A 22380-nucleotide genomic window follows, 5' to 3' on the forward strand; every position below is an offset into this window, starting at 1 on the left:
ACGTGACTTCCGGTTGCACCGGAAGTTCTTATATAGTTAATTGGGGCCTCCTGCCCCTACGGTTTCCTTATCTGTCTCGTCTTTCATCTATCTAAGGCCGTTCTCGAGATTAAGGAAAGACGACGGTAAGAATTTACAGTCTACAATTTTGATCTTTATACTGTATTAAAAAAACCTGTAATTTATTTCTGTATATAAAGATATTCCGTTTAATAATAATAAAAAAATAATTAAAGTTGTATGTACAGTAAGTACAGTGTGTAAATATAAACCAAGAAATATACCATAGCCTTTAATAAACTTTTATTTGATAAAATTTGTTAAATATATATAAAATAAGAAATAATTAATGAGAAAACGGCATCAAATTTGATAAAATGAGTGAAAATTTTTCTTTATTTATCATTAAAATCTCTAACTAGAAACTGTGGAATGTGACAAGCTTTAAAACGAAACTGGCAACCAGAACAACGTTGCTAGTTTCCCGGGATGAATCTCTTTATTAAAGCGTTATTTCCTTTTAAAATCTCAATTTAAATAAAGCAAAATGTAAAAAAAATTCCCCAGGAGTTTGGCGATATAAAAATATTTCGTAATAAAACTTACATTTAATAATTTTACATTTTTTTTTCTTTTGCTGTTGCTTACCGTTATAAATATATTGTGTTTAAAACACTTTTTCTCGCTTCTATTTTATAGAAAATGTCCTTTAAAACAATAGGGTACACCTTTTAATAGGAAAGAAACAGTTACTATACCGATTATGCTTCGAGATGGGCATAAATAAGCAAACAAAATATGCATTTTCTTCGTTAGATTGGAGTGGTTTCATTGCATCGTATCCGTTATGTAAGGTACCTTCAACCATTTACTCAAATAATCCTTCTCTACTGGATGGTTGACTGTCCAAGCTAATACTTTAACACCTCGATCTTTCCACATCCTAACGTAATGCCTACACGTAAAAAACAGAGGTCAGACATTAAAGAATAAGTTAAAATGCCGTAAAGATGGACTGTTGCAAGGGATGCTGGCAGTTAATTTTAAGTGAGAGCATTCCTTACAGCAATCGCCGGAGACTTAAATAACTGCCAGAGAAAGGATGGAGTGGCATTCTTTACATAATAAACAATTAACTAAAGCGACACTTACGGTGACAGACAGTCTTTATGGATGAGGACGACGGACGAACCGGCTACGTACCAAAGCCAATTATGTATCGACCATTCCAAGACGTAATCGGCCACGTTAGCCAAAAACATTTTAATCGTCGACTTGTGTCTAGGTCGACCGTTGGGATAGCTATCGGTAGAAACGACCGTGGGGCGCCATATCAAAGCGGTCGCTATTTTAGAATCCACTCGTCTCAACTAGAAAAATTGATAAATCGTTAATGGTTTAAATGCAGACGTGGTAAACAAATAGAGAAATTCTTACCTGATAGATAAAATTTGGATAAAAGGAAGCCACTATTGACATCTTATACAGATCTGGGTATTTACTAAACATGTGTTCCATCAATGTCACCGCCTAAGGAGATTAAATATAAGTTCATTTTTAATTTAAAACAACTAGAAATATTATTTTAATAATCATTAACTATAAATCTATCAAAGCCGTTTAATTATTCGTTAAAACACTTTATAATTTACTTACTAACGTAAAACCTGTTCAAAACGGAAAATATTCGGTCCGGTTTACACAGGTTTCACCGTATACAAAGAAATGAATATTCTTAATTGTTAATTTATTACGTAAATTACTTGTTTATTTGCTTTTATAACAGGTAATACCAGAAACACAAGCGAAAACGGTTAACAAAAGGCACGGAAGAATATTTTAAAGTGTGGCAACTTCCACGTCAACTTTTATACTAGAAAACTGTAAACAACTAAAGAATATTTCATCATAAAAACATTTAGAATATTAAAAACGATATTTTATAATAGAAACAACTTTGGCCCGGCGCCATTGTCGACTCGTATAATATAAAAGGGGAGAACTATTTCTGTTCGGTTGATAAGGGGTCAACACCCGATGGTCAGTAACCACCCTTGGCTTTTCTCCCCGGCTAATCATCCACCGTCAGCGAATAAAGGAGTTCAGTTACAACATAAACCATCTCCGATGTGTAATGGTGCGGTCGACAAAGTTTATTTCTCGTCTTCTTCCCGAGCATCAATCTTCTTAAGAAACAACCAGATGGAGCCACCTCGACGGGATCTAGTCTAAATAAATCCCGCTAAACCCATCCCTATATAAATATATTGAATATGTAATACAAAACATCTGCTTCGTTTCGGTTTAATTTAAATTTCTGTCGGTGAAGAAGCGAGAGGGGAAAAATAAAGAAAAAACTGTTGATACGTCATCGATATTTGTCTTTCGAATGCAGACGGCAAACCACTTCCTGGTCTTTTACTTAAATATTCCAGGTGCCGGTTTGTAAACACAGACGTTGCAAGTGGCGCCGGACCTGCCACCAGTTTAGAAGACTCATTGTAATTACCCAAACTATTTACGTTTCGCAAAGATTTGTATAAATTCCCATCCGTTAGGGGGTGGCAATTAACGTTTATAAACACGATCGGAAGTAGTAATCGTTAAAGAACTCTTTCTCTCTCTTCCCCCTCTTCGTTCCACGGGAATCAATCCAGCTTTCACTCATGCGATGTTGACTTTGCAACAGAGTGTCCTTGACAGGGGTCTTCGTTCTCGTCACTAAAAACCGATGACGTTAAATAAATTTAAGTTTTTACACCAGAAAACAATTGTTTTACTCGCGAAGAAACATTTGTCTATTTCTGTCCCGAGAAAATTGAACGGATAAGAGTGACAGATTTTTTGTCTTCTATAAAAATGAATTTGTATTAACAAGATGGTAAGTTAACAGCATTAGTAAATATCGTACTTTTATCCCGATTAATTAATATAATAAGTTGCGTAGATAAACAGAAACTACAGTCGATATAATAATCCTCGTTCGGGTCTGCTTATTTAATACATTCTAACTGCGGATCTGCTTCTTTGGATGTAGAGCAGTACAGTACCAGAGCAGAAATGGCTGCATTTTTGTAAGAAGTTGGTCGGAATAAATTAAGGCACCCTTCAATTTATGACGATGAGTATTGTCCGAGGTTATCTCTCCATCTCTCCCTCTACTCCGGCTCGTATTTATATTTTAAATATTAATATCTTTTTCGTTCCAAATTTAATTCATCAATTAGCGTGAGTTTTTTCCTGCATCTTTTTCTTGTTTTATACTGAGCTATAAAAAGATGACGTGGAAAATTCGAGCAAATAATAATTAATTAAAGGAGAAATAGTTTATTTCTCGTATAATTCGATTAATATTTCTATATGTATGTTTATCTTCTAATTAAAAAATAAATCAAATACATTTGTATTTATTTTATTTATAAATTTCCCGAGATATAACAATTAGTTAACATCAGAAGTGGCTCTGGGAATCGTCAGACCGGCATTCTAATAAAATTTCTAAGTTATTTTTAAGCTTTATTATTATTAAAACAATTACACAAAAATTTAAATTATTCGGGTATTTTAAACATACAGTATTATAAACGACAGCTTGTAACTAAAGTTAAATTTATAATCCGCGCCACGTCACACAGTAATTGTTTAGAAGCGTAATCGACAATTACTGTGTGATACGACGTGTCGAGAACATCACGTGATACCAATTCGTTCACCGAGACCGTTCATCGAACGAGTTAGTACCACGTGTTGTACGCACGTCCACGTTTAACCCACGTTTGTGTTTCTTGTATTTTGGTTTTTGAATATTTCCTTCGAGAAACTCGAAACATTTCGATTCGTCTATTTTTAAATAACATAATGTTCGAGAACACAAACGGCGCTTCCGATTTAACGGCGAAAAAACTTATACTTAAAGCATCGTGTTTTAAATGTACCATTTGTTAAAACAATACCGCATTAGAGAGGTTGCGGCCAAAGTTTTCGTCTCTAAAACGTGAACGTCGAACGTTGAGCGCCGCCATCCCGTAAGCCTAGAAGTTTGACAACAGCGTTTGGAAGGTCGAGCAAAACCTCTCTATTATTAAATATGTAAATTAAAAATACCCGGTGGTCGTATTTAAAGTACCGCTATTCAACGCCGTCTACGGAGATTTGGTACGACGACATTTTCGTTAAAAAAATTACCACCAAAATTCACCATTAAGGCTCTTCTGGCTCTGCAAGCAACGAAGAGGTTTCCTTCGCATAAGCATAAGTGTTGCAGTCGAGTTGTGGGTGGCAACAACTGTCGAATATTAATCTTACCAACTACGATGGCTATCATTTGCTAAAACGGGCATTTCTTGTGAAGTTGTTTTATGAAATAACGACATTGCTCTGGCTGCACTTGGGAAATTTTGCCATTTCCCGCCATCCAGCTTTCGGGCGAATAATCACTCAATACGGGTAAACCAGTAGTTTAGGAGTTCAACCAGTCAACGGCGGAAACTTCGACGCCGTCTAGAGAGATCGCTTCACAAGTTGTTAACGAAGTTACCACAGCTAATTTTGAACTGTCGACGAATAATATTATAGTACGCAATAGCGCGTGTGCAGTGTTACGGCAATTGGGTGTATCCTATGGCACAGCGTGGAAGGTACCGAGAAAGTTGGTGCATTGTCATCAGTATAGAATCAGCCACATCCGGCAGTTACTTGCCGCGAAAAGGAAAACCGATCGACTTTTACATCGATACAGTATTTCTTACCACAATGGATACATCGGGCTCTGTGGAGCGAAGGGACACATTTTTACCTCGGTGCAACAGTGAATACCGGTAACATTTGAGCAGTCAACCGCTTTCGTGCAAGACGGAGCACTCTGTTTCGGTGACATTTCACAAACTAAGAGTGATTAGTCGGGCGTTTCCGACCGCCCGGCAACCTCGTTCTCCAAATATCAGTCTGTGTGGTTTTAGGTATGGGACATTTAAAAAGTACGGCTTATCGAGGACGTAAATTTAGCAGCTTTGAAAGACGGTATTACACGGCGTGTGAAAAGCATCCGGAGGCTCAATTACGGTAGGCCGTCGAACATATTGTTCATCACCTTCAGAACGGAGACCACATTAAGCAATATCTCTTAGATTGTTAAGCACGAGTATCCTGTACAAAATAAAATGTTTGTTGCTCGCAGAGCCAAAAACGTCATAGTGGTGACTTTTGGTACTATTTTTTTACGGAAATGTCTTCCTCGTGCCCTAAAATATCATACCAGATTAGGTTGCATTTAGACCGTTAAACCTCACTTTGGACAGCGTTGAATAAGGGTACTTTATTTTTTTGTACCGGGTGATCGTAATTAAACAGTTATTTGTAAGTTATTTCTTCTTCGATACAATTTAATGTAGTACCGTACGCAGTTTGGATTATCCATGCACGGCTTTCCCACCATTAGCGCAGTACACTATATTCGGCTAATAGTTTTTTCAATACCTTTCGAAAGCATCAATTTCTAGTCAAAAGACTACATTTTGACTAGAATTACTCGAGTATTTCAAAAAACGTTGGTTTTTCATCACTTAAACATTTTATACACAAAATACACACTAAACGAACAACCGAATAAATGCGAATGAACTAGAGCAGGCCTGGCCAACCCAAATTATTTCGCGGGCCACTTTGGTGACGCGTAACATTACGGTGGGCCACACTTCGGGCAAACACGCTTTTAAAAAAAGTAAAACAAATACAAAACGAATAAGATTTTATTGTTATACAAGATTCAATATAATTAACTGTCGCATTATAACAATGACACACGCAAATTTTCATTTATTTAATTCTTTTGGTATACACGTAACGAGAAACAAAGGTTTTAATAGATATATAAAATCGCTTAGCGGGCCACACAATTTAACCCGACGGGCCGCGTGTCGGCCAGGCCCGAACTAGAGTATAAAACGAAATACAAGTAATTAAAAAAACTCACAAAAGCTCCGAACTGGATTTGAATTTGGATTCCTTAAAGCGGCGGAAAGTTCTACGGTATTGATACAATGGCGAGAACTAAAAGTTCGACATATTATATTTACCGGTATATTAATAAAGATGTCGATAATTATTACATAAAAAGTGTTTTTAAGTTTTCGAATATATTAAATCAAAAGAGAAAAATAAACGTTTCCACTAATTTCACGGAGGCTTACACATTATTAGCAAGAAGAAATAACCGAAAACAGATTTTTAACGTACCAAGGTATATCGGAACACTATAGCTTGTCTAGTGCATTTGAATCTTAATCTTCGATCTATAGGATACACTCTCGATTCAAATAAATAAACAAACTACAAATCTAGTTTAAATTAACGTCTAAATTACCATTTATATATTTAATTTTTTGGAAAACGTGTGTCAAATTCTAAAAGTTCCTAAAACTGCATCGAAAAACAATGCGAAAGTTAAATATAATAATTTGGAGATGCCGAAATAATTGCCATTCATTAATAATTCATTGGTTACTCGCTGGCTCTCCCCAGTCTAGAAATATTACCGACTTTGCGAAGAATAATCTCGAGAGAAGCAGAAATTATGCGAGACAATTGTCACAATTACGAAGCCATATTAAAATATCCGGCATTGCCCTTCCAATAATTATAACTAATTATTTTAATTTAGAAGACTTTTCCCAGATAACTGGACACTAAAAATTAAATTATTTACTACGCATTTTCCGAATTATGCTTAAAATTTCCAGAATAGTTTAATAAGTAATTGATTTTTTACACTTAGTTTCATTTTTAAAATAATTACGACCGAGAATATAACCGTTGCAAACATTCGTAAGGTCTACTTTATTTTTGCGTAAGGCGCCAAAAAACGAATGTAAAACGTATCTTAATACTACTGTCTCGTCGTTTTATCGCGAGATATTCCCAAAAATAGCTCTATAATTTTTTAAAAAATACAACGAGCGCACGTAGTAAAATCTGTGTAAACCCCAGAAATTTCAGATACGACTTCTGATATTTGCAGAGTTTCTTGGTTTTGGGGAAAATTTTAAAAAATCACCAGCGATTTGTTTCGTTGCAATTAAAGAAATTAAGATCTCCGCGCAACAGTTGGAGTCGGTCGTATCAAAAGAACCACCGGGAAATTTCCAGAGGCACCGGTGGGACTGGTCCCTTTATATTCGTGGGCATCGGCGCCACATTTCCCGCGAGTCTCGTTCTCTCGTGCAAAAGAACAAAGTATATTCATACTTTGTTCTTTTTCAAAAAGTCAAGATTTGTCACGTGATCGCATTGAAGCAGGCAACCCTATCTAATCAATTCTTTTCGCAACAAGAATTTTATTTTTAATTTTTAATGTGCCATCGCTCTATTGTTTTTGGGATAAATTGTATATGTCATCGATGTAACAAAAAATACAAAAAAACAGACTTGTTTATATTTTATCGTCATCGTTATCAAATATATTAATTTGAAAACAGTTTTTTAATGATAATTTATGCGTTAGATTAGTACGAAAAACAGTTTATTTTCCATTAACTATTACACTCTTTACCTAGTCTGAAGTAGCGCGTTTAAAAACGATACTCCGGTATTTGGATTGGTTCGCATTTGGTAATATAATTACACTGGTACCAGTTTCGTAACCGGGCGTCGAGCGGATAGACCTTCGAACGGGCGCCAGCCAGAAAATATTCATCGATGCGAATAAGTATGAATACGCATTACAGAAATGTGGTGACTTAATTGTCTCGTGCAACGATATTTATTCACCATTTGTCGATCTGGTTATTACTCGTTAAGGAGTCGATTTTTCGCAAAATTTTGAGAAAGAGCGACTTCTCGCTAGAAAAATTTTAATACTTTTTTTTAGTTTTTTAAAAAGGAATGTTTAAATTAAGTAACAATAAGCAAAAAGCTTAGATCAGAAATTGAGAATTAATCTTAAAAATACTTGGTTCCATTAATTTCTAATACAAATTATCTCAGAATCTGTAATATAATATATAATATTAGCTAATTTCGTTCTATAACGGATGGAATTAAATATTATTACAAGAAAGGATCATAAAATGAATTTTCGTCCCAAAGATCGACGAGTAATGAACTAACTCTACTGTAATTTTTGATGAAGTCGGCCATATTTAACCAGAAATAAACCATAATCTAAACTATCCATCGAACCAGATTTACGGTAATAGACTGCCTGGTGCCACGAGTTCACACTACCCGACATCGCGGCCGGATGGCCGAGCGGTCAAGGTTAGCAGCCTGCCGCCCTGGGGGACCCGGGATCGAATCCGGACGGGTCGAGAAATCCCCAGGAATTTTTCGGGGGTGGTCCGTCCGGATATGTCGGTCCCCGTCCCTCACCACCCGGCCGCACCATTGTGGGCCTGGCCGAACCCATAATGGGCTTGCTATAAGAGGCCCTCTTAGTGCCCACTGGGTGGAAAGAGTTACCAAAAAAAAAAAAAAAACTACCCGACATCCCGAACAAGTTCGTATCGTTACCCACAGGAGACCACAGTGCGATTGAATTTGAAACTCGATCGAGATAGCGAGACATACGCGCTAAAAAAGATACAGTCAAACCTGTTTTTATGCGGTGGATAGGGACCGCATTAAAAAAAACGCATAAAAAATCGCACGAAACTTCACGAATGGCTGTAAAAAATAGTTTTCGCAACACAATTAAAAAATAATTTTTTTATGCGGTCAACAGGGACCGCATAAAAAAGTCTCACATAGAAAATAACTCAAAACCGTACGAAATAGAATTTATTGACAACAGATGTCAGCACTTGACTGCATCGTCTGGTCTATCGTCTGTTTTACATATTTTTGTCCAGGTGGTGTTTTGTTGACTTAAAAAGTAAATTATTTCATTTTTCGCATATTCATGCAATAATATTACTATAATAAGTGCATTTATGCTATAATAAGTTTATTTAGCTATAATAAGTCAACGTGAGACATGACGAATCGCACGAGACTAGTCGCCAACTATACCGCACAAATAAAAAATCGCACAAAAAAAGACCGCATAAAAACAGGTTTGACTGTATTTACTTTTCACCAACATCAATAGTTCGGAAACTGAATTTTCTTGCCCTAAGCTGGATCTACTTCTTAGGTGCAATTGCAGTGAGATCAATTAACACCGATGACAGATGGGAGAACAAAGCTCGATCCAAATTGTCTATTAAATAAGTTAGTTATAAATTCAGCATCACTTAAAATGTGGATTTCGTGACGATAAGAAATGTCTTATTGTAGCCCGATGATTTACGGCAGTTGATGGTGTGTTATTGCAAGATTGGTAATATATATTTTTTTAATTCTAGCTTTACGTGCATCTATTAATACATAGTTAATACGTCAATATAACATCACCAATTTATAGACCAATAAATAAATAAATTTTAAAAAATAACCAAAGTTCGATCAGTTTTAGATCCCAATTTCACTGATTCTGAAATGGGTCCCCAGTTGGATTGTAAATGGTATGGTCTGCCTAGTTTATGGCACCATCCAAGCCATCACCAAACTCAAAAAAGTGAAATAAGTTTTGATCTTTTCAGAAAAAAATACATTAAGATCTTATATTGAAATTCTCGAGAATCTGCACAAGAGTTTTCTAAATTATTCGTCTAAATGCATTTAGTTATTCCGCTACTTTGTAAAAATAAAAGCGAAAGCTAGCATTAAAAACACGTGTGAAAAATATGACAAAGGACAGACATCATTTAATTGGCAAAAATTATGCCTGTAAAAAATGTTTTTTTTTTTTTTACGTATGATCGTATAAGAATTTATGGTAAATGATATATATAATCATATTTTAAGTTTAAAATGCTTCCTTTTCTATTCTCATGCTTTACATATTATACTCTCCCTCCAAAATATAAGCATGAAAGCAAAAATCAGAAATAACTGCAGAAATTTATTTCAAATTTTACAATATAAAATGGAACTCTGCCTATTGGTAGCATACAAAAAGATAGTTTTGAATGTATAGTATGGCATTCAAAAAAATTAACAAAGAAATGGACAAACAATAAGTCGTACTTGTGAACGAGAAATGTTTGTCAATAAGAAATATAACCTCCTCTTACACTATTGCAGACTGCACAATGATGATTCGTGCCAATTATCGGAAGATTAATGAAGTTGGAAGACGGTAATCCTCACTGTTGTATGAGATCTCTTGGGTAGTTTTTGGAGGGATTTGGTAGGAAGATACACGATTAGGGAAAGGAGAAAGGCCGAACTCATTGGTATAGCCTTTAAGAAAAAGGAGGAGTGGTTTGGATGGGAGAGGAGAAGGGGAAGGGATAGAAAGGGGAAGAGAAGAGGGATCTACGAGCGTCCGTCGGGAACCAATTATTTGGTTGAGATACAGGTACTGTACATAATGTGAGCGTGTAGAGTACAGGTACATATTTATTTTATACAACAGAATTAGTAAACTCAATATACAGTGATTTAGTGATACGGCTGGGTAGATGGAGAAATGGGATGGAGTGGTGGAAGGTGTCGAACCGATGAAGAGAAGTCCAGATGACAATGGTGTTGTCATTATTTGGTGGGTAGAAAGATACAACTCTCCCGAGAGCATACCGTATACATGCTCTATACGGTTCAGATCCGGTGAATATGCTGGCCAGTGTATTCACTGGTTCCTTCTGCCATTAATTAAGTAATTGCATACTGTACAAATTCTATGTGGCCTGGCAATGTCATCCATAAGAACAAATTCAGAACCAATTGCACCTGCATAAGGTCAAACATATGGGTCAAGAATTTCATCCCGATATCTTTCTTGTCACAATACGCTCATCACAGTGCCACTGTGGAAAACATGGAGATCAGTACGTCCACCAAGGGAAATCCCGACCCATACAATGATGCCACCGCCAGAAAAAGAATGATGCCGAACAATGTTAATCGGTTGATACTGTATACCAGTCTCTCTCCACACAAAAATCTATCAATCGTCTGACTGCAAAGCAAAATGTGATTCATTGGTAAAAAGGACATTGCTCCAATTGTCTGCAGTTCAAGTGACACGCTGCTGACACCATTGTAAACGGACTACTCTGTGCCTAGCAGACATTAGAACACAAATGTCTGGCTTTAACCTCGTACATAAAATCTATGCGCTGCAATTTCCATTTTACAGTAGTCATAGAATCATAGATATAGACCTTCCTGTAGCTGCAACAAGGCTTGAATGTGAAGCAGTGCTGTTGCCGTTCCTATTGCGTCAGACCAATAATGATAACGGTCATCACAAGTTGCAACTCAAGGGTGACTCGAGCATGGCCTTCCGCTTACTGTTCCAGTATTTTGGAATTGGGTCCACAGGCGTGAAATCATAGAATGGTGGACTCTGAAGAACGGAACTTCTCCAATAGATCGATCCAATTCTAACGTATTCACAGCTCGTCACCTTTGACGATCATCTAAACGTCTTCTTTGAGACAACTCACAAATTGACTATTTTGCAATTTTACTGTCATGACCTCAGTTGAAATTTCAAAGCACACAATGAAACACTTGTTTTAACCAATAGGCTAATTTGCATATTTCGAACAGAGCCTATGTGTAATTTAGTCATGTTTCGATATTTGCAGAAGCATGTAACAAGTTCCATCCAATAAAACTCATACATTCACTCCTTATCTGAGAATTTGCATGCCGTGTTTATTTTTTTGGAGGGGAGTGTAGTTTGAAGTATTTGATTATTATAATTTGGTTTCAATCAATGTCCTCATGTATATTATATACATAATAAATATTTTATATAAAAATAAAATTATTATTTGAATTTGAACACAATATAAAACTGAAAACGGCAGTCTCTGTCACGGTATGCCAAAACGGCAACTAGAAGCGCCCCTAGCTATTATTTAAATTAACAATAAATTCAGCTTTTTGTTTAACAATATTAAAATAACAATAAATGCGGTTCTTTTTGCGTTTTTGACTGCATTTTAGTAGGGTACACCATGAGAAATTCAGTATATTATTACTTTTATTTGTGGTATATATTTATTATTTGTACGACGGAATGATACAGCTGCTCCTAGAACGCCCACTAGGGAGCGTCCCGGGCTACTAGTTTATTAAGAAAACACATCTCCAGCCATAGAAGATTGCAACAAACATTTTTCTTAATAAATACTACTGTATTTTTATAAAGTTCTTTCATTTTAGTTATATTTCTCCAGTTCAGATTCGAAATAAATAATTACTTTTATTATTAAATATCACAAGAATCTCAAGCAAGACAAATTACTAACAGGATTAAATAGTGTATACTTTTAATAAAATGCATTATTAAGAATAAAAATAAAAGAACACGACTGTTGCATTCAATATAGCATTTAAATCTATTTAATTTCAAAAAAAATATGCTAAACAGTCAAACTTGTTAAATACAAAAAATACAAATATTAATTTTTATAAAAGTTCTATTGGTTATTTAAAAAATTCTTGCTTGTTACATCATAACTCACTTGATTAATAAAAATGCTACAGCTTATTAACGAAAGCATTTTCTCTTAACTTTTTATATTTATTTAAAAAGCGAAACCATGTCAACTTTTTTATGCCAATGGACAATATATTTGCAACATATGCTTATTGAAAACTACTCAAATAACTTTATGAAGTCATTTTAATCACCCGAAACGTGGCGAATGGATGACTGCTCCAGACTAAAGCAATATTGTATTTTAAAAAAATTTACTAGACATTTGGTGGTGCCATGGTACTACCGCCACCGTACCAGCACCAGGCACCATCAAAGAAAGCATTTGCTTGGGGTAGTACATTTTTAGGGGTAGCATTTCACAAAAAATAATTCTATAATAAATGAAGAAATTACAATTAAAATTACAATAAAACTTTAAAAAATTGTGTTTTATATTTAAAATAAATAAATTGTATTTTTCTGAAACAAATTTAAAAACAGAAGTGACAAACAAAGATTAGCTCTAAAAGTTTTGCTTGGGGCACAAAACTTTTAGAGCTGATTCTGATTAGCATCACTGACAGACCTGTGCACACGCTTTTGCTTACCATCTTCACGTGGAGTTTATATGCACCGGCGTGAAGTGATAGACGGCCGAATGCCACGAAATGGGTGCGTAAGTCATTCTCGATTGACATCGCGAGTAACCGGTGCAGTCATATCTAAATTATTAGTAGTTCTGAAAGCAAAGATCAAACGGAGGTACGAGTAGTGTAATTGGTAATACACCCACGTGATAAGCAAGAGTTGGAGATTCGAGTTCTGTTCTGGGTTAATTCTTTTCTTCCAGAAATTTCTAAATTAAAAATCTGGCAACAAGTTGCTTAACTTTCCCGGCAACATTTGATGGCATCATTTGTTATAAAAAAATTTATATTTTTTACTATTATAAAATGGCAAAAAACTTAATTTTCGGTGCAGGGATGAGTTTAAAAAAATTGTAAATACTAATAACGAGTAAAACCGTCATTGAGTCTGACCCTACTAGAGATACACACAACCCCCTTTATCTCACCACCCCCTTATGTTTACTCACCAAAATTTAATATCATCAATCCCCCTAATGCACAAACCTCCATGCAAAATTTCAGAAATTTTCACCAAAAACCATAGGGCTTATTAAGCTTCAAAGAGGGTGAAAAAAAATCGTGCCACAGAAATACACACACAAATATCCATACATACAGGAAAAAACCCCCGAATTTTTTTGCATTTCTAACATTTCAAAGTGTCCCGAGTCCAAAAATGTAAAAATCTTAGGAGAGTCATTTGTTGATCAAGTGTCGTACTTTCCCTCTGTTATATATAACAGCTAGGAAAGTAAAAATGAAATAAATATTATGAATGAATGAATGAATTGAATTATGTTGAATGTTATGAATTAAATATTAATTTATTTATAATTATTAAATTTATCAAGAAATGACATCTAACACATACCTACGGGAAAAATTACTTAATATTTGATTATTAAATAACTTAGTAGCCATATTATAGCTTGATATAATCTGGCAGATCATTTGCCACAAACTAAGCTATCTAAACTACATATATCTTACTGCATAAAGTATAAACTCTTTACTTTACTAGTTAAAATACTTCATCCAACATTAATCATTCCAAAAGATTTAACAGCAAAAATTTTTTCTTTTTTTCATTTTTAACTCTTCCTGCTCTATGAGAATTAAGAGGGCCTTTTAATAATACTTATCTTGGGTTCGGCCAGGCCCACGACGGAGCAACGAGACGGCTAGGGCCGAAGCCCGATACGTCTGGGTTAGACCACCCACGAAGAATTTACGGGAGTAGCTCGCTCCGAATTCGAACCCGGTCCCCACAGCGATACGCCGACACCTTAACTACTTTGGTCAAAGCAGAGATATTAAATTAATCTTTAAAGACGCCATATATTAATTAATTTTATACTTACTTTTGTTTTAGCAAAAGCTTTGGTTTAAAACTTTCAGTTTACACACTAATTGAATCCATATATCAAATATATTGGAAAGTTTAACCAATTTTTCAAATACTACTAACTGAATTAATGCTTTAAAATTAACTCGACGATCTGTAATAACTTACGTCTCGCGTTCTGTGAAGCCGAAATATAAATACGTTCGGAATAGATATAGGTTGTTTCAAAAATAAATAGCAAGATCAAGAATGCCAACGTTAAACAGAACAGATCCTAGGACCTAAACTGGAATTGTTTACGAGGTTGACGATTTTATCAAAAGACATTACGAAAAAGTTAAATATCGAAATACATTCCAGCTTTCCGAAGTCATATTTTACGAAAGGTTCGTCATTTAGTTATATAAATCATCGTGTTTCAAATACTTTATAAGAAAAAGTATCGGGCATTAAACAGCCTTCAGAATAAAAGTGATCATATATTTTCAAAGCAAAAAGCAAAAACTTCACATAAAACAGTCAAACCTGTTCTTTTTGGCCCTGTCTAGTAGAAAAGAATAGTTAGCTGCTCGTGGGACACATCTTTAAAATTCATTAATAATTTCCTTAATTTATTAATGAAATTATATGTACCACATGGTCAGCTGGCGATAACTTCCAATTCCTCTTTTGGATTGCAAATGTAAGATATTATCAATTCTAAAATGCACTTCTATTTTGTACAAGCAAGCATAAGTAAAAATGTGTTTTAAAATCAAGGAAATATTTCATATCTATCAAATACAGTATATGGATATCAAGATATTTAATATAGCTATATATTTCTTCCATTCAAATGAACATAAAGGAAATAAGTGAATACATAAAGGAGTTTGTTATTTTTACATAATAGAAACAGTAATCAAATATAATAAAATATTAATGAATATAGCTACTCTTATTGATAATCTAGATTGTGCAGTAGAGGATATTTCTACATATGCCCAATAACATGATTAAAAGGTTACTTATAAAGGTTTTAAATTGTACTGTTTGAAATTTTTAATGTACAGTTTATTTTTGATGTAACGACAGTTATACAAAAATAATTTCTGCAAATTTTTAATTTCTACTTAAAATTTTACAGTTTTAGCATTCTGTAGACATCATGTTAATGTTTTCTTCACAAAACAATATAAATTTTTTGCTTACTGTAAATGAATGTATAAAATTAATAAATCTTTATTGTAGTATAGAGATTATGCTTCATTTTTTGTTTTTACTTCCCTTGCATATTTCTCTGTATACTTTTTTACATTCTGTACAAGAAAATTATGTAATTATTGTAATTACGCTTATTAATTTTTGATTAATTAATATATATAACATTGTTACAAAATTTAAAACACGCCTTTCTAAGATTGTCTCGAATTTTGCTTAAGGTACCAAAATAAATAAGTGGGTTCCTGGTAAGATTTAAATCTTTATCAATTTTCAGGATTAAAGGTAGTAGGAAACTATATAAGTTATTGCCATTTGGAAATTAAAAATTACAAAATAAGCCAGTTAAATGCAAAAACTGTTCAGATGCACTTATATACTGTCAGAGAATAAAGTTAAAAACACATAAGTTAGTGTAAGAATTATTCCAAAAAAAATTTTTTTCAGAAAAATATTTGTTTTCTAATAATTTAGAAACTATTAATAAAAGTTTATCATTCAATATGGCTTTTTGTGGATAGGTTATATATTTATTACATATTTCTCAGCATATCAAACCTAAAACAAACTTATAATGTAAATTACCAATACAGCTACACTCTATTTATAATTATTTATCTTTCTTTTATCCTAAATAAAATCTTTGGTAACTTCTTTAAATTTTATTAGGTATTAGATAAATGAAGAATATATTGCTATTTTAAAAAAGGGATTTCGGTTTAATCAATTAGGATGAATAGTGGCTTAATGAATTGATTGAATAGATTTTTTTAAAAATTTTTATTTTTGATTCTCCATCCCGAGGACATTACGGGGCGTGGAATAATGTACCCGACTGCTCAAAATAGTGCAAGTTCTATCCCGACTAAAATTCTTCTATGGCTAATTCAAAGAGCAATTGGAAGGATATACTGGCAAAAAACAGAAACTAACTAACTTTAATGAAATATTGTGGACTTAAGATGTAACCATGAAACAATAGCACTTCTGGAGTCTATCATACATATGAAAAATGGGAATAAGAAATACCAGACCTTCCTTCCAACATAAACAAACCTTTTAATTTAAAAAATTAAAATCGTTTAAAAAATCAATGGAGTCAGATTTTGCTATTAATCTTACTTAATTGTACTATAAACTAGTACAAGAAAATTTAAATTTTCTTCCTTTTCTGATTTGTGGATGATTAGTGACTTCTTAACTCTAAAACATTTATAAAAAATGAAATAGAATCAAAAATTAAAAGGTAAAAAAAACCAGTTTCCAACAAAGAAAAATTCTTTTTATTATTGTAAACTTTTCCCTAAATGCATTTTGCCAGATACTCCGGCCTCTTCGGTGGGGTCGATTACAAGTACGCAAGTCCTCCACGAGTTGGAAAGGGAAGAAAATTTAAATTTTCGTGTACTAGTTTATAGTACAATTAAGTAAGATTAATAACAAACCTTTTATTAGGATAAACTACTTTCCATAAAGCCATATTTACTGTAGATATATTGATACCATTTACGAATGCCAAAAGCTCCAAGAAATCGCGATTTAAACCGTTCCACGAAACGAGATCATCATCTATATACTGGAGATAAAAGAAGGAAAATCATAGAACGAGAAGGGCTAAAAGAATATCCTGCAAACTCCTCAACAGAATTTCTGCTAAAGTAGACGATAGAGAAGACCCCATTGGGAGGCTCTGTTGTCGAAACAATACTTTACCCTCAAACATGTAGTTATTATTCATTATTAATTCCAAAATTTCCATAATTAAACACATCTGATGAATCAAAAAAACCTTTGTTAAGAACATTTTGGTCAATATTATTGCCTCAAAAATGTAGATTGATGGGAATAAAGAAACAATGTCAGCTTTAAAGAATTTATAAAGATCTATGCAGTTCTGCAGGCCATGTTTGATTTTCATCTTTGCATCCAGGAAAGATAAGCAAACATGAAAATACTCATCTAGAATTGGCCAGAGAAAGTTTGTCTTAAAATATGGAGAGAAGAGCTTTTTGTGTTTAAGTATCAATATGTTCCAATTTACATTCTCTAATTTGTTTGTCATTTTTTTCTGAAAATGATATCTTAAAATATGAAAACCATTTGAGTAATTAAAAATATAGTTTATTTTATATCAAAAACTTGAATTTTCTTTCTTTTTTGAGTTAAAATTTGTGACAAATGCCTTCCTTTGTTTATCCTATTTTCAAATTATAATAATTATTAATATTTCTTAATTTTTGTACTTTTCCATGCTTTTTACAATTATATTAAAATAATACCTAGGTTAAATTTTCTTTTTATTACTTAAAAATATTACAAATTATCAATATTTATGGCTATAACTTTTGGCTTCCTAAAAATTTAAAATTTTTCTAAATATATCATAATTATATAGTTTTCTTCTGTCCAAATTTTGAGTTATATACAATGAATTTTTCATGTTTTGCATATATTTGAGGAACTAATAAAAGATTTGTGTACGTTTTTACAGAAAATTTGGCATTTCATTCAAACTCATATATGATCATGATGATCTTCAATTTCTTTCTAAAAAATTATTTAAGAAACACATTGATTTTTTTTACAAAAAGATAAGCTTTTTTGAATTTTTGTCTGGCTTTTTCATTATTTTAATTTATTTTGAAAATGCAATCATATTTTTATGATGTTTTAAAATACATTTTGATCTTAATATTTTTTATTTTGTAAAAAAATGTATAAAATAAAGGAAAATAATTATAAAACTTATATTTAGTTGACAGATAAAACTTTGAGTCAATTCAGTAAAAGTTTTAAACTCAAGTTTATTAATTTTCTAATTTTCTGCATGGGAAACAAGGCATATTTCAGTTTAATTCAAGCTAACATAAAATTTCACACATTAAATAGCATTCAAAAGAGTTTTTCAATACAAAAAAATTTTCATTTTTGGTCTCCCTTACTGCAAGCTCATAACCATGTAAGCATGCAGCAATATAACAAGTGACTGAACTGATCAGAAACGAAGTAAACAGCATTTCAATTTCACCTTTAAAACCACTTTTCCCTGCATTTTGGCAAACATTTCCAACTAATGTCTCCAAGTTTACCCAAGGCAAGTTTGGACACTAATGACAGTCACCACACGCTGTGAGCAGTGATGTACTATAAGATTAAAGATAGACCCTTAAAAATCTTTCTTAGACTAGTGCTGCCATATGCTCTAAAAATGTTGCCAATATGGCACTCGTTTAATTTAAGCAGGCTGCTCGGCTAACCGGAGCTCCGTTAACGGGAATCCCACTAATGTAAAACATGGGGAGAAAATTGGGAATGTGAGAGAATAATCTCACGTTAATCGCAAATTTAAGCAAATTGCTTCCTTATCCTATGTTCTGTTAAATGTCAACTGTAATGATTCTTTTTTCATTTTGTTAAATAAAACGAAATCATCTGGAACAAAATTTGGTGAATGAGTTGGATGTGGCAATATTTTCTAATTCGAATCAATCAAAATTGCCCAAATTATTTAATGATATAAAAAACATAATAAATGCGTGGATAAAATATACTCTGAAAATTTCTGAATTTTTTGAAGAATCTTTAAAAAATATTTTGCATTGACAAAAAGTAACAAGTAAATTATAAATAAATTCTTGAAACTTTGTAACTAATTGGTCAGATTTCCTGACAATTAATGGTTTGAATAAACCAGAAGATGACTATCACTTTTATGCTTGACAATTCACTTTATAATGTTACAAAAGTATACTTTTTACTAAATTAATCACTAAATGCCAGATTAATTTTCAGCATTTACTGATTTGTTAAGGATAATGTTCAGGTTTAGTTCTTTATATACAAGCATAGTTTTCTCTATACAACTTTACTTACAAGGGAAACCTTCCAACCCATACACAAACTAGAGGTTCATTTTTGTGTCCAGCCCTCCAAGTGCCAAAAATTGATCTCAGAAATAATGGCATACATCCATACACAAGCAGCATACTGCCTTCCCAGCTTTCACAGTGATGTGGTAATGTTCATGATTTACTTTTATCTGTGTAGTATTATAGTTCAAAACACAGTTTTATTTATATTTTCAGAAAATATTAGAAAATTAAATTTTTCTAATATTTTCTGAAGTTTTGATGTATTGTTGGTTCTTTACCAATTTGGAGTATTTTGTTACAATTGTTGCAAGGAAAACATTATCTTTGTGAAAGGTATATGAAAGGATTATTCACAAAGTTTCTGTTTAATTTGATGGTTGTTAGATCATACACACTTTTCTACATTATAATTTTATACAGCACTATCTGTTCAAATCAAATGACTATATATATTTCATGGTCCTAATTTTCAAGTATCTATTACAAATGCTAATTGATATTAACATGCTAACCATCATTTTAAATGTATTTTTAGAATTCAAACTACAAAATTATGTTGCACCTGCAACTAAAGAAAGGCATTTTGTAACAGAAAAGTTGAATGTTCAATGCTAAGGTTACCTGAACCCTCATGTTCAATTTACCTGAATGGATAAAAGTCATATAAATTGTATAAAACAAAACTTTTAATGCAACAACCACATAAAATTAAATCAAGCATTAATGAAAATGCTACAGTTTTGGTGGCTGTAACATTTCTGTTGCAGAATTTATACCAAAAATTGTCAGAAAAAGTTATAGGCATACCAATATACAAAGGTTGTTCAAAAAGTTCCCAAACTTTATTTATTACAAAAAAAATACTTCACTTACAATTTATTTGTCAGGGTCCCCTTCAAAGTAGTCTCCTCCCCAACATATACACTTATCGCAACGGTGTTTCGACTTTTTGAAACAGTCCCGGAACACTTTTTCCGGAATGCTTATAAGCTCCTCCGTCGTTTCTGTTTTTCTATCTCTGGAATGGTGGCAAATCTTTTTCCTTTGAGTGTGTTTTTTAGTTTGGGGAGCAGGAAAAAGTCGCATGGGGCCAGGTCAGGTGAATAGGGTGGGTGGGAAAGCACAGCGGTCTTGTTTTTGGCCAAAAACTCGTGAGTTCTAAGGGCTGGCGCGTTGTCGTGGTTAAAAAAAACACTCACCACTCCTCCAAAGTTTAGGCCGTTTTCGCCTGATTCTGTTTCTTAGGCATTTCAACCCCCAGGTAGTACTCTGTGTTGACTGTCTCGCCTGTAGGTAGGTATTTGTGATGCACAACCCCCTTTGTAAAAAAAAAAAAACCATCATCATCTTAACATTTGAGCGAAATTGTCAAGCTTTTTTGGAGCGGGGATGTTTCACCCACCCATTGTGAAGATTGCATCCTCACCATAAGCCTTGTAATCAACTGAAAAGTTTCCGTGAAGGATTTTCCAAGTTTCACACAAAATTTCACAGAACAACGCTGCTCCTTCAAAGAGCTCATTTCGGTGGATCCGATTTTTTGCCAAACCCCACAAACACCACTTCACATAAACAGCCATAACTGATCATCAAAACAAGATATCAACAAACGGGTTGAAACATGTTGCTCGGAAGGTTTCCGCAGACACAATGCCTTCAAGCGGATTTAAAAAATAACCAATTGGAGGCACGTTATTCAAAAAGTTCGGGAACTTGTTGAACAACCCTCGTACATAAAAAACAGATTAATGAGTATTAAAAAATATATATAAATTAGATTCAAATCACAGTTATTAGAGGTAGAGAGTAAAAAATACATTTTTTTATTACCACTTCAACAACAGGGAAGCTGGTTAAGCAGCATGAAGTAATTGTGTCTATATATGTGTCACAAATTTTCAGGCCATTTTTTTGGGACTTGGAAGGGCCAAACAAAAAAAAAATATAATTTTTGTTTTTCTTAGAAACAAATACACTCACTAGCTCTTGTAACATTATTTATTTTGTGTGTGGAATGAAAGGTTTTCCTTATTAAACATAAGAATTTTACAATAACCAGAATAATTATTATTGCGATTAAAAGTAATCAAATATTTTATACAAAGCAAAATACTTCTTGAGATTGGTGAAGTAATTAAAGAGTAATCAGCCCATTGATTTTATTCAAGATTCTTGCTTTCTTCTCTGCATTGATTTAAACTATAGTTAATTTTTCATGTCTTATAGTATTAATATAACCTATTGTATATCATACAGATATGATTTTGAAAGTTAGAAGTAACCTTAATGCATATAACCTTAATAATGTTTAAAAATGACAATAATATATGATTGTCTATTTTATAGAAAATTGTTAAATTTAATATAATTTTATTCAAGGTTTAAGAAACTAACATAACTTTAGATGTAATATACAGGTCAGGTATATATATGTATTATATATATATATATATATATATATGTTACAGTCAAAACCCGTTTTTAGTTAGAACGTGTTTTAACTAGTTGAAACTACTTTATACTGGATGTCTTTGTTAAAACCCGTTTTGTCTAGTTAAAACTAGTTTTAACTCAAATTCATTTTTGACTAGCAGTAAATTCTAGTTTTAACTAGACAAAACCCGTTTTGTCTAGTTAATTTACTGCTGTACATGTTTTGACTTTAGATAAAACTAGTTTTAACTTTTAACATTAGTTAAAACTAATTTTAGCTACATAAATATGTTTGGGGGAAAAAAGTTATGTATAGTAATTCGGGGAAAGATGCCTAACATTTTGCTTATAAAAAAAATTATAGAGATAATTTGGGTTTTGGAGGCCTCTAATGAAAATATCATATTCTCGAGCATGTTTTTCAAATAA

The 22380-nt window shown here is 33.0% G+C and overlaps 1 protein-coding gene across 1 annotated transcript in view; it reads right to left on the reverse strand.

Moving 5' to 3' along the window:
• Positions 1-368: 368 nt before the first annotated feature.
• The window catches only part of LOC136976941 (glycerophosphodiester phosphodiesterase 1), a 50757-nt gene continuing 28745 nt past the window's right edge, over positions 369-22380 (reverse strand). Inside the window, 3 exon segments of the mRNA XM_067272335.1 lie at positions 369-955; positions 1153-1370; positions 1438-1530. Coding sequence (XP_067128436.1) covers positions 829-955; positions 1153-1370; positions 1438-1530 — 438 coding nt within the window. The 3' untranslated portion in view covers positions 369-828.

The sequence above is a fragment of the Centruroides vittatus genome, unplaced genomic scaffold (genome assembly GCF_030686945.1).
Source record: "Centruroides vittatus isolate TY-2023 unplaced genomic scaffold, ASM3068694v2 contig_436, whole genome shotgun sequence".
Lineage (NCBI taxonomy): Eukaryota > Metazoa > Arthropoda > Arachnida > Scorpiones > Buthidae > Centruroides > Centruroides vittatus.